Source organism: Falco biarmicus, chromosome 1 (assembly GCF_023638135.1).
Source record: "Falco biarmicus isolate bFalBia1 chromosome 1, bFalBia1.pri, whole genome shotgun sequence".
In the NCBI taxonomy this organism is placed as follows: Eukaryota; Metazoa; Chordata; class Aves; order Falconiformes; family Falconidae; genus Falco; species Falco biarmicus.
Window position 1 is genome coordinate 109,385,752 of NC_079288.1, and position 13,924 is coordinate 109,399,675.

The following is a 13,924-nucleotide window of genomic DNA, read 5'->3' on the forward strand; positions in this document are numbered from 1 at the left end:
GTTGTTTTTTTGTTGGGTTTTTTTTGTGTGTGTGTTTTTGTTCTTCTTTTTTAAAAAACAAAAAAAAAAAGTCTTTTTAAAGAGATATAAACAACAGTGTCTATAATGTGTCTGGCAGTGTTGATTTAATGTTTTAGCTTGTGCAATCCTAAACTCTTTCTGTCAGATAGCGTAGCTTTGGAGTGAAAGGCTGTGACCAGACTGGCAGCTTTCAGATGGCACAAGCACCGCATAGACCTCTCCAGCAGATGATCAGGGTGTTTTTGGAGCAGGCTGTATGTGAGCATGTATTTTTTTAAATTTTGAGGCTTTAGACTTGGAAGTATGTTTAAAAGATATTATTAAATAAGCTAGTTGAAGAAAATGTTGGTAGAAGACTCATCACTACTAAAAGCGCTTTTAATGGAACAGAAACATTTGGTTGGGGGCAGGAAATAAAAGAAAATTGATCAAAGACTAAATATTTAAATTCAACTGTGTTTCCCTGTAGTCTAAGGAATATTTTTTTTAGGCTTTTTTGATTGAAAATTTGACTGTTAAGGTTTTCTTTCTAGTTTAGAAATATTTTTTAAAGTGTTGCATTTACTGCAGATTGGATAATGCAGTTCCAATGGCTCTGTTAGTAGTGTGGGAACTTAAGTATACTAGAAGGAGTCACAGTACATCAGGTTTGGGATGGTTGTCTGCTAGTGTTTAAGAAAAGTATTTGTTTATTTTATATATCCCTGTTTTTCATGTTTTTCATAATATCCATACCTGTTGAGAAGTCTAGGACATAGGAACTGAATAAGAGTAAAATTAGACAAGGTGCTGAGAGCTTCTGCCTAATTCAGGAAAGGTTTACGTTTGTAGTTAAAGTGTAAAAGCACTAGGAAGTGAATCCAGAAACCCTTACATTTGCTGGTCTGTTGCTCATTCAAATAGCAATTGCTTTCTTGTGGTATATATTCCTTGCCTGCTGCAAGAAAAGAGCTAAGTGTAATTGTGATTTTACAGGCCAACAGATGTTTCAGAAACAGAAAACTATTCCCAGTTGAGCCCTTGATAAAGGCTGCCACCCAAAAAACATGTTAAAACCCTGAAGCCTTAATCTAAAACTCTGGAGCCCTGGCATATGACTGAGTTCTACGTTTTTCATTCATGTTTACATTTCTAGTTTAGGAGGGTGAATGCCAGTGGAATTGTGTGAGGCAGGCTGTGTTATGCTTTATGAGCACAGGCCTCCACTGAAGCTAATGTGAAGCTGCACTGTCCTCATGGGAGTACTAGGAAGCATTTATGCCTTGGGCACACACTAAATCGCTTTTTTTTCCTAGAAAAAAAAGGGCGTGTGGGTTTATATGTCCCTTAAGAGCTTTCTCTTCTTTAGATGACCATATGCATTATGCACACATGTAAAGGGTGTGATTATTGTTACTGTTATTTAATACTCATCTGATAGTATGTAAGCATGAAGCTTTACAAAATGTGTAGCATCTGTACTCTCCAAGCTTGTAGTCTAACTGGGATGAGTATTAGGCAAATGGGCTAATGATTTATAGGGAGCAGAATTGATTAAATCCGTGTGAAGGGCTGGACAAAACAGAATATTTACACTGCTGGTTTTGTTGTAAGCCTAAAGAAAGCTTAGCATTATAGACATCAGAAGGTGTTACAGCTATGAGGAAGCTCTGGTATTTGGGTCACAGCTGAAGAAGCAGCCAAAACCATGAGAAAAGCAAGCTATGGACTGCAGCAGTTTTTAAAAAATACTTAAGAAGGTGCTAAATGGAAGAGTTTGAGAATTACTCTTGCACTTACATTTAAAATGGCAGTCAAAAGTAGGATAAGGTTGTGTTCTTGTACTTATTAAATTCTTTAGTAACTCACATAAAATACATGTTTATCCTGATCATGGCAATGTATGACTTTGTGGTGCTCATCTTGGATCTTGCAGTCCAAACTTTTCCAAAGTAATACGAAGATTTATCATTTGAGTTATTCTTTAGTCTTTCTCTCTCTCTTGCTTCTTGGCATTACTCACTGCAGAGTTCTGGTGGCAGACTTTCTCAAGGATCCTTAGCTTGTCCTTGCTAGGATTTACCATACCTTATAGTGGCAGCATTTTGGGGAGAGAAGTCCTCAATCCATCTGGTGTATCCAGGTAAATGAAACTTGTTCCTGTACTGTTCTTAACCCCATTGGCTTACTGGATCAGACACCGGTATTTGTTGCTGTTCACCCCTTGGCCCAGCTCTGAGGGGAGCTGCGACACAAGAAAGAATGCAGTTCTTGATGTCATTTCACGTTTGAATTCTCTTCAGTACCTGTGAAAATCTTGATTTCATGTGAGGTGTTTGACCTTGCGCGTTTCCGTAGATTTTGAAAGCCTTTTATTCCTGTCTCTGAACTCTCTGATTCTTCGGCAGGGTCAAGTATTTCTGAAAGCTTTTGACAGCTACCTGAGAGTAAGAGAGGCAGACAGTTAACTTGTTTGTCTAAAGTATCTGTGCTGTATCTATGCCTTAATGCACTTACAGCATTTCTCTCTAACCGTGGGGATGTCTGTGTTCTTAAATGGTGCTGTGTGCCTCTGCCTGGCAGAATCAATTCCAAATTGCTGTTTACCTGTAACAAGGAATCTTTCCCTACGGTCAGAAAGATGTATGAGCAAGTGTCTCTGTGTCCTGGTGGCAATGAGGAGGGAGCCATTATGAAACAGCCTGTTTCACCTTCCATTTTCTCTTTTCCCAAACTGTCCAGAAAATTGCCCAGTTTGCCTCTTTGGATCCTTTTTTCTTACAAAAGCACTAGGAGAAGCTCATCTTTGGTTAAAAGGAGCATGCTGAGAGGGCAACTGTGCCCTTACACCTTCAGCTGAGTTTGCAGTGATGTGGAGAAGAGTTTTTTACATTGTTACTGGAATCTTAATATGCTGCCTTCCATTTCAGTACTGTAGAAACTTTTATGCTGCTGTATTAGTTCACTTCCATGAATCTCTTTCTTCCTCTCTCTTTGGTTGTTTTAATGAATGGCTTATGAAAAATTGTGTTTAATTTTTTCCATTTGGAATAGATGACACACTTCTGAACAGATAGTGTCTGATATAAAAGGTTAATTCCCAAATCCCTCAATTCATTGAATCCTTTTCCACTGAGTGAAGTAGGACCAAACATCTTTATGCTCTGTCCGTATGCTGTTGTGTATTTCTAAGGATACGATGTGGTGATCTGGTGTGCTGGAAACTCAGAGAGAGAAAAAACAAATTATTTCAGAAAGTGAAATTGGGAAATGTAACTGGAAAAATAGCTCTCCAATTGCAACTAGAGAAAGAACATGATGGCCCATGATAATATAATGTCTTTCATGCTGTAATGTTTTTATTTACTATAAAAAAGATAACAACTACAGTAAAAGTATTTTGCATGAAAGTTATCTTTTTTCAGTTGCTGTCAACGTTTTAACTTCACCCAAGTTGTTTTGTGCCACTGGGCACAAGAAAGTAGCCTGAATTTGTCACATGTGATTCCTGCTGGCCATTTCACACTTGGGAAGAGAACCAAAGCTAGGCTATTTTCATACACAGTTCTGTGTGTGCTGCATCATGGTTCTCTGGAGTCCCTGCTCATTGAAATAAACTGCTGGGCCCTCTGCGGGGTCAGTGTTTTGTGGGGTAATATTTGAAGTGAGCCAGCTTTATCTCCCAGGCCAATGGAGACTGGCCGTGGGATTCAAGAAAGTCCACTTTTGTCCCCATTATCTCTTGTCCCTGTTCCTTTATTTAATCTGTGACAGCCTGTTAGAAATGCAAGAACCTTGGAAAAGAGAGATATTCTAAATACACCTTCTGAAATGACAGAGGCTTGAAAAAGCTGTTGTACATACAACAGAGATGCAAAGTTTCTGTTGCAGCAAATCCAGAACATGGGAGTGTTCTGGCTGTCCTGTTTGTATCTGCCTCTCCTGGTCTCCCACAGAAGATTCACAGGTAAATATAAGAATCCATAAATAACCGTACAGGACATTACATGCACAGTGGGCCTCAAACAGGAGGACCCTAATTGAAGTCCTGAACCAGAATATCGTATTTGCTGTAACCATTAGCTATTATAAACCTGGATAGCCTTGCTTTTCATAAAGGCTCAATTTCCTCTATTAAATTCCTAGCCTTGTTGCACTTTCTGCAATGATACATCAATTCCTTGATCTAAAAAGAAATGTACACGAAGAAGTGTTTCTACTTACCATCTTTGAACTCCCCACCCTCTGACTTTATCAAAGTATTTTTTTTCCAGTGCTACAGAACAAAGAAAATAGCAAAAAAATTTAATTTACTTTCTTGTGTCAGTTAACCTTTCAGTTTTAACGTGACGTTCCTTTTTTTATTTGTATACAAGAACTAACAAGAACATGACTTGGTTTTAATCACTCCTTACCTGTCCAGTCTGAGTTCACAAAACTGTAATTTTTTTTCTAATGTGCTGTCATCTGTATAACAGGTAGCTAACAATAATCTTCATGATTCTGTTTGCATTAATCAGCTACTGTATTTCTGGTTTTGCTTATGGAAAAAAAAAGACACTTGCAGCAACATCACTCAGCAGCAGTAGATACGCTTTCTTTAAATAATTCTCATTGTTTGTCAGACCCTAGAACTGTAATTGTATTCACTAGGTATATAATTATCATTATTATTCCTTGTAGGAATGGATTTTTATTTCGTTTTCTGTTATTTTTGGTCTAGCTGCTAAATATAGTAAGGTAAGTTCTTTTGCAAATCATGTGTCAGGCATCTGGAAGTTGGGCATCAGTGAAAGTATAGGTGCTGCACTTTCAGTTTTTATGTAGTTATGGGCTTGGTTAATGTAAGAACTTTGTGGCCAAATCTGATGTTATACTTAAGGAGAAGTGTCTGCTTGGAGAAAGGAGAACAAGCCTACATGGGATTAGTAGAACATAGTGATTATCGTATCAGTGTACATGTGCTACATATAACACATGCAGACAGCCATGGAAGCCAAAGAAGAAAACATTGTGTAGTTGTGTGCTCTGCTTGTAGCCTGAAAATTGTTCTGTATTAGTATTTTATTTAGCACATAGCAAATAATCTTTTTGCAAACTTTTTACCCAGCACTAACTACATCTAGATTGGAGCAAGTTAACACCTGGTTTTGCTGGGTTTATACCCTGTCTCACTTGAAGAGAGTCTTGGTTTCTTTAGCCTTTGTGCAGTAGCATGACATACGTTCCAAACAGCAGCAGTGTAAGTAAATGGATATAGGCCAGCAGCAAACATGCTGTTCCTTCCGGTCTCCCATCATATTAGATGTAATTATAGATTATCAGAAACACAAGGCCTCTTCTTACTCCATTAAGATTTTTTTCTCATATATTTAGAGTTTTAATCGATACAACCCAGAAAGCATCAAAACATTTTCTGTGTTTTCTTAAACAAGATGCAGCTGCTATTGGGTATTAACAGTTTGCAGTGATTTTGCAATAAATCCTACTTGCATCCCTGAGATGACTTGTTCAGGTAGTGTTTTTCTTGTGGGAGTAATTAAAATACACAAATGTAAAAGGTTAGGAGGGGCAAAAGCTTTTCAGAAGGGAAGGAATCTGGATTTTAGTTGTTTGAGAAATAAACTGGTTTGTAGCTGCAGAATTTACGGTGTAATCTGCTCATGGCCACAGGCTTGTACTCCAGAACTAAGCTTCTTACATTTTTTTTAGAATAATAGTGGGTTTAGTTGTGTAGCTACTGCATTAATGTGCAAATACAAACCAAGCAGGGTTTGAGGATCCTGACTTGGCAAACAACTAAAGCAACTCTTTGCTTTGAGCAGAGAGGTTGGATAATAAATTTCTCAAGGTCCCTTCTAATGTGAGTGATTCTGTGATTCTGTTCGTGAATAACTGTGAGGTGTAAATTGGCCACCACAGTTCAGTGGCCAATTATACATATTTTTTTTTAAGTTATGATGAAAAATACAGACATTTCATTTAAGCAGGTTATTCCATAGTCCTAAACAGCTTTTCATACTTTCGTCATCAAACTTTGATATAGGAAACATGAACATTGGTGGAGTGTAATATAACTTTTCATCAAATAAGTAAAGGCATGGCTAAATTTTATTTTGTTTGCATAATTTGTTCCTCTTAAGTCACCAAAACCATGATTTTTTCCTCTAAATTGTATGAAACTGAGATAGAAATTCCTATTTACTCTACCATAGTAACACAAAATGAAGGTACCCTGAAACAGGATATATAGGATCTAAGTGCCCTGATCTTTCGTATGTTTCTCCCTAAGTCAGAGTTTAGCTTTTGACTAGAGTATTAATTCTTTTTACATGAACCCTTCATTAATGGGGGGTTAACTTGCATAACAGAGCAGCGTATTAAGAAGGAGATAAAATAGCATACAGTTCAATGTATTAGTAATTAATTCCAAACTGTTACAGCTTAGAATATATAATTTAGTGAATTCTATTAATTTTATTGATATGGCTTGATGCAGACAGTAATTGAGTATTTTTCTCTATGCATTCTATAGAATATATGTCATTCGCACCAGTCATACAGTGCCAGGGCCATCTGTGTTGAAGGGAAATTTAACTGAAATTGAATTAGGTACGAAGGCTGTGCTCTGGCTTGGGAGTGTGTTAAAAATAGTTTTGTTGAGATTCGTTACATATACCTTCAAGCAGTTTTACCACTGACGTTTATCTGTGAAACAGGTTTTTATTGTTGTGTTGTTTGTTTGTTGAATAGAGGAAAGCAAATTTCTGAGAGGGCAGAATTTTTCATTCAGCTGTGCTGAGATGGTTACCTCATTTTTTTGTGTTTGGCTTGGTTTGTGAGTTTTTTTCCCCCAGAAAGGGAAAGCAGATTAAAACCAAATGTCAGAATTGAAAAAATGCAGAGGAAAAAAGAAATAAATCTTGCTTTTACCATTGTGGTAAAGGTTTTTATCTTATGGTAAGCAAGTAGTGTTTTACTGTACTCAGGTCTTTCCAGTTCTTCATTCTTTAGTGACGATAGTAGCCATGGTCTTGTACACTTATCACTGCATGTTCATTCTGTGCACATTCAGAGCTGCTTCCAACATCAAAGTCTAATTTAATGCCTCTAAGATGTTACTGGATTTTATTTTGCCTTTCAATTTGCATCAGAAAATTAAGATACTCAGCTACAAATGAAAAGGTGGTATGAGAGATTATGACGAGATCATCATAAACTTTGACTAGCTAATCTGCTGCAGCATCTCACAGAACCACGTTCTTTCTTTCATAGCACCTGTTCATAAAAGTAAGTATTACTTAGATAGGTAGCATCTTGGACTGTTAAAACTTGGACATTTACACCAGGTATAGATAGGTAGCATCTTGGACTGTTAAAACTTGGACATTTACACCAGGTATTGTTTAAGTGTGGAAAACAGACTCATAACAATTGACTTGAGAATACACGGGTAGCTGGTGGCAAGGCCAGACTTGGAGCTTATTTGTTCCTGTCTTCAGCACGTGAGCTGTGATCATTAGGAAAACCTGCTTATATCAATCCCCTATCTTTTCAGCTTGTATGCTTTTTTCCTTTTCATGTATATTTCCTTTGAAAGCCTTTTCAGTGCTGTTCCTAAATTCTTTCTTTACCACTCTCCTTTATTTTCCAGCAGCTGAATTTTAGAGCTGCTTGCATGATTCTTATGAATTTTTACATGCCATCACTTCTCATCCCAGTGGAAGATGATCTGTTTCTGCTGGGATTTAACCTTAATAATTACCCTGTTCACACCATTGCTTTCCTCACTTATTCCAAAAATAATTAAAATAAGAGCATAAACACAACAGCAAATTTCAGTTCATATTTATCCTCTGTCAGGTCTTGAAGCTTCTTGCCGAGCAGTGAGTCTCATTGAAGCTGGTGTTGAAAATGCCCTGTTGTTGTAGTGCTCTAAATTAGATGTGAAAAAAAAAAAATAATCAAGTTCTAGAAAAGTTGCTGATAAATCTGAAGGTCTGGTCTTTGAAGCCCAATTTAATAGTATATTTGGACATACATTCCAATCATAATTGGCAGTGATTATATGAAAAATTTGAGCAAATTGCATCCCTTCTTTCTTGATCCAGCATGTTAAAGAAGACAGAGCCCACATACAAAGCTCCATAGGAGTCTGGGGATCAGAAATTACCATTCTCTCGTGGTATCCTTTCTCGTACTATGTGACTTTGGTGAGGTCTTCATTTTTTGTACGTTCAGAATACAAAGATGTTAAATGGAAAGATGCAGTATACTGACAATATTCTGCAACTTCTTTATTTTTCTCCTTGTTTATGCAGAGCAGAATAGCCAAATTTCAGTAAAGGAAAGTTATAGTTACAGAAGTGAGAGCATTACTCAGAGCTTCAGAGAACTGATAAGCTGCTGTGATAAGAGTATGTATTTTCAAATTAAGGAGAGAGGAATTCCAGTACTGGATATGCATGAAATGATTCAAACACATCTTCAAAACAGGAAGCATTAATAATTCATAAATGTTAATCTTTGAACATTAGTGTTTTTCAAGAAGGTTTTATAGTGACAGCTGAGTTGATAAATTGCCCCCTCTCACTGAAGTGGGACAGGATTTTTTTTTGTTTGTTTTTAATAACTTTAAATGATTATGCTATTTCATTAATTTTTTTCATGCTCTGAATCTTTCTGTTCTTGAATGAAATATAATGAGGCAGAAATAAATACTTTAATTAGCCTTTTGCAGCACGAGTATAGAACTATGTGTCTGTGAAGACAGGGAGCAGTATGGCACTGTACCAGTTGTGCACATGATGTATTTGGGTGGAAATACCAGATAAGCATAAATGCCGGATTTGGCTCTTGATATGAATATATATAGTTTCCCCTTATTATTGAGATTATTGCACTTGATGGGACTGGGAATAGATTATAACATGTTACTGGGAGATGTCCTGTGATTCTGTTAAAACCTTCCAGTTTGCAGCCATACTGTGCCAGGTTTAAATCTAGTGATGTTTTAGATACAAATAGTGCTGTCTATGATCTCTTCAGCTGCCATTTGATTTCTGTTGAAACGGGAACTTGTGCTTTTTAATAATTTTTTTTTCACACAAGGTTATTTATTAAATTAGGATGTGAAGGATTTGTTTCAAGTTTGTTTTGTGTGGGACATGTAAACACCTCTCTGAGTACAGCCTTAGGCGTGTGGGAGGTGAATAGCACTGGGGCTGGTTTGGGACTTGATTGATTTAAACTGCAGCAACTGTTTTAAAACACTATTTTAAATATATGTCAAACAGCTGCTGGAGCTTTGCACATCAAGAACCTTGTTTCAGCCCTGGATTGGTGTGTCTGACATAGCTGATTTTGCTGGGGAGTGAGGTGAAGAGTCCTGCCTGATGAAGAAAGCAGTTTCACAGCAGGGCAGCTGGCTCCTTCGTCTCTCTGAATTAAGAAGTTATATGGAACTTTCCTGAGGCTCCACATTTGTCTTCTGTGTTGTCACAAAAAAGCCTTAAGTATGTTTTGACAGGCCAAGGCAATATCTGTGGGGCATGAGGGATTTGCCTGTTGATTAGGAGACATAGAGATGAGAAACCATCGTGGAGATACTTTCTGAAAAGAAAGTCACTGTGATGTTTTCTCCGGACAAGAGAGCTTGTTACGTGGCAGCTTAGAGGCAGGGTGGTGGGTGCAAGTGCTGAGACTCTTTTTGGACTAGTACAGCAACAGTTCAGACTCCTCAAGCTCCAAGTTTGCATCTGTTGGGCATACGGCAAACATAGGATCTCCATCCATGATCCAGAAACCAATTACATGAACAACAGTACAGCCTGGGAAGGAAAACAAGGCTCCCAAGGCCAAAAGACTGGTTGCCAAACTGCCCAGACATTCACTGGGTACCAGCATCGTATAGCTTTGAGGGTGAGGAAAGAATTCAAGGACAAGCAGAAAGATTTAGTGCAAAAGGCTATATTTGAAAACTACAGTTACTCTTGGTTTTCTAGTCTGCTTTGTCTACTGTCATTGCACAGTTTCCTCTCTGCTCTCAGTAATTATCCAGTAGTATTGATTTAATCGTTTCAGTATTCAAACAGCTGTTTGAATAATAATGACATAATCCTCCTGACTCCTTAACCTTAAAGGTAAGCATTATTAAAAATAAACGATCCTTCTCTAGAAAAACACTGATTTGGTAGCAGCACTGAGGGGAAAGGGAAGTTCACGCCTGAAACTGGGGTATGGCATTAGCCCACGTTCTGTTTGGAAGAGTAGCTGCTGATAAGGGAGGAGGAGTGGAGTGAAGAAGAGGATGGTGAAGCAGCAGGCCACGCAGAGGTCAAGCCTCAGTGGTATTTTCACAGTCCCAGGCAGCAGTTCACTTGGGTCTATGCCACTGGACAGCTCAGAGGATTTTCAGTATTATCTTACTCTTGCCTTCATGTCTACTTTCCTCCTCCTTTTTTTAGTACCTCCTGGTTTTGTCTTACCTGAAAGTAGATCACGTTATTTGCTGCTGAGACTTGTATGTTTTTACAGTTTCAGGCATACAGATGTCTTAATCATGATGAAAATTTAAGATCCAGTTATGGTGTTGGTGTTTCATAGACAGGGTTTTTGTCCCTGTGATGCTGCTGTGATCTCTGGCTTCCCAGCACAAGGTGTTCTGTTGCATCAGCACTGTTCTGTTCTCCCAGTTCTTCCCACCCTGGGTGATTGTGCTCAAGGTTGAAAAGATAAAGCGACAGGAGCAGGGTAAAGAAGTATTGGATGCTTATGCTCCCACCTAAAGCTCACATCCCTAGTGAGTGAGGCCGTTTGTCACTAGCTTCTTGTTTTCTGACTACTTTATGTTTTGACACAATTATTTCAGCATCAGGCCAGTTCTCTATTTGCCTTACATTGACACTTCTTCAATGTCTCTAGTGATGCAGTGTCAGCTAGCACCGGAGGAGGTATGATCAAGGGTATTTACCCAGTTGAGTGTGAACGTATTTTTTGCGTGAAGAAATTAGAATTTGCATACATGTGTGATTACTTAGAGCACTGAAGGGAATCTCATGAATTCACTATATGAAGGCACGCACTACATAAAACACGAACTCAAATCTGTTTTGCCATGGGTATACAGTCTTACAAACCTCTGTGCTACAGAAAGGTATTCTCATTCCTGGTGTGCAACTGGAGGATCTCAGATCTCTAGTGATTCATTTGATGTATCTCATGTACAGAGGAATGAGTATTGATCTCAGCCATTAAAACATATCATATTCTGTTATTTTATAAGCAGTAACTACATATAAGGACAACATAATAAATTATAAAATGTATTCCAGTTCATAAAATTCACCAGCCTATTGCTCTGCCCAGGGTGACTATTAACAGTTACAGTCACTCCTGTGGAAAGCTGAGGAGCTGTGTATGACTAGTAATGCATATATAATACAAAGTGTGTCTTCTCAGTAGCTTGTCACAGAAAATTTAGTGAGAAACCAAATTTCCCCAATTCACTTCCTTTCCTTTTTTCACTTTCCACTATTAGACTGTCTTGAATGTGGTATGTTATGACTAATGACATTTCAGTCATTGATTATTATAGCAATATAATGAATCCAACCAATAGCATTTCATAGTGTATATATCTGCAGCATGAGAGTAATTATCTGCTGGCTTTCCAGAGATCACTGGCAATATGACTAATGTTAAAAGCTTTTTAAATATCTTTCTTTCTCTTTCTCATTTTAATATAAACCCTCTGTGGAGTGTGAGGCTCTGGTAATGACTCATTGGGCAACGAGGCAGCAATTGCAGACACTGTAATGTGATGCAGAAAAGGTCATACACTTGCTTTCATAACAGGATTATTCATTCATTCATTCATTAAAAATTAAACACATGTGGGAGCATGTGATGCTTTCAAGTTGGCAAGTATTGAATACTTTCTTGTAGTTTCTTGAGTCCTGATCACTTTGCGTGAGATGAAGTTACTCCAAATTAAGTCTTTTCTTACTTAGTGGCATTTGCCCATGTAGTTAGTTAATTGTTCCTGTTGAAGACAAGTACCATAAGAAGGCACACAGTGTTTCAAAATCATGGCTATATCTTAATGGAGTTGTGGCTACAGGTGGTTTTTGGTTTTTTTTAAGTCTTTGCAGTGAGTTTGTATTTAGAAGAAGAACATGTTTTTCTATACTTTCTATCTCCTTCTACCTAAAAGTTGCTGGTTTTTTAATTCTACTGTTAAAAGTTTTGGTAGGTTTTGGGGTTTTTTTGAAGCAGGGTCATGCCAAAGAATCAATGCGCTCCAAAGTTTTGTGACATAGCTGCCTATTTCAGCCTGATAACATTACTGTGGGTTTTTTCCATTGACATCCCATGCTAGAATGCAGCTTGGAAAGTATTGGTTAGTCAGAGCTGTATTTAATACTATAGAATTAAGTTAAAACAGCTGTCATAGGGTACATAGGGAGGCCTGTTTGGTCTGGTGTATGGTTCCCTTGACCAATATCTGATGCCTGTGAAAAAATCTAAAAATAGGGTGAGCATATAGTGGCAGACTGTGACTCAGGGTTATCTGGAGTCAGAGGTGATATTTTTGAGGTTAATAGCCTTCAGCAGATTCCTCCTTATGTGAATTTGCTTAATCATAGTAGGACTTACGTTGACTTCTGACACTCAGAGCAATGTGAGGCAGGGAGTTTCACAGTCTGACAAAACAGTGTGTGAAGAATTCTCGCTCCTATTGCTGATTTTGCATCTGTTGTTTGAGACCTTAATTTGATGACACAAGCTTCTTTAAAAACAAAACAAAACAAAATAAAAAACCAACAACAAAAAAACAGGGAAGGGTGTTTTCCTTTTCACTTTTCAGTATGCCACTCATTTTATGGATCTCCAGTGTATCTCCACTCAGCTCTTTTCTAGGCTAAAAAAAAATGCTCAGTGTTTGCAGCTGTTTCATGTAAGGCACCTGTATGTGCTTGGGTCCCTTCTTACCAGCCTTTTCTGTAACTTTTCTAGTTGTTTAAAATGTTTAGAGAAGAACCAGAACTACATGTAATATTTATAAAATGGTTGTGTCATGAATTTATACAGTGATGTAATCAGTCTTTCCATTTCTATAACTTTCCTAGTAATTGTCAGCTTAGGACTTCTTTTTTCCCCATAGTAACTGTCTCCCATTCCCACATTGTTTAGAATGTCATTGACCCAATTTTTATTTTTGTTGATGTAGGAATATGCAAGTGACATGATAAACTTTGAAGTATGTCATCAGTTACTGTAAAATTTTGCAGATGTAACCAAGTCATATTTGAGGCCATAACCTTGACAAGCATCGGAAAGAATTTAGAGCCTATTTACAGTTCAGTGTTCTAACCGTTATCTGCTGTTCACAGCCTTGGTAGCAACTCAGGTTGATTTTGTAATCCACGTGTAGATAGAGCTGCATTGTACTTGCACATCAGGGGACATACAAGAGTTCTGTTTACTTTTCTTTAATTGCAGGTATTTATGAGCCGCCATTTCTTGTATTATTGTGGTGAACCTACTCTGGATGTGAAGATTGCCTTTTGTCAGGTGTGTGTTCCTTACAGGTAAAACAAGGTACAGTATATACTTGTACTTCATTTTTGCAATTCATGCCATAATAAAATAAAAAACAGAAGTGAATTTCAGCAGCTTACTGCAAGTAACTGGTTATAAGAATGAAAGTAAATATAAAAAAATAGAAAAATGCATCACGAAAATAACTTTTCTATTTATTTTGAAGTTTATTTTGTAGTTTACTCTTAATGATAGTTAATTTTGTTCTGCTAAAATGTCAGTTATGTTTTGAGATTTCTTTTTAGGTAAAAATAATAGCAGATTTTGCAAACAGAAAAAATTGGCTGTACTTCCAATAAACTTAATGATGAATTACACAACA

The 13,924-nt window shown here is 37.4% G+C and overlaps 1 protein-coding gene across 8 annotated transcripts in view; it reads left to right on the forward strand.

The window, feature by feature from the left end:
* MAPK10 (mitogen-activated protein kinase 10) overlaps nucleotides 1–13,924 on the forward strand; it is a 168,978-nt gene that overhangs the window by 66,036 nt on the left and 89,018 nt on the right. For 6 of the 8 annotated variants that reach the window (XM_056359835.1, XM_056359817.1, XM_056359826.1 and 3 more), the window contains one exon: nucleotides 13,504–13,575. In XM_056359835.1, the coding sequence (XP_056215810.1) occupies nucleotides 13,510–13,575 (66 nt within the window). In that variant the 5' untranslated portion in view covers nucleotides 13,504–13,509. Of the gene's footprint in view, nucleotides 1–13,503; nucleotides 13,603–13,924 lie in introns of all 8 variants that reach the window. The other 2 variants (XM_056359859.1, XM_056359868.1) reach the window with 1 other exon arrangement.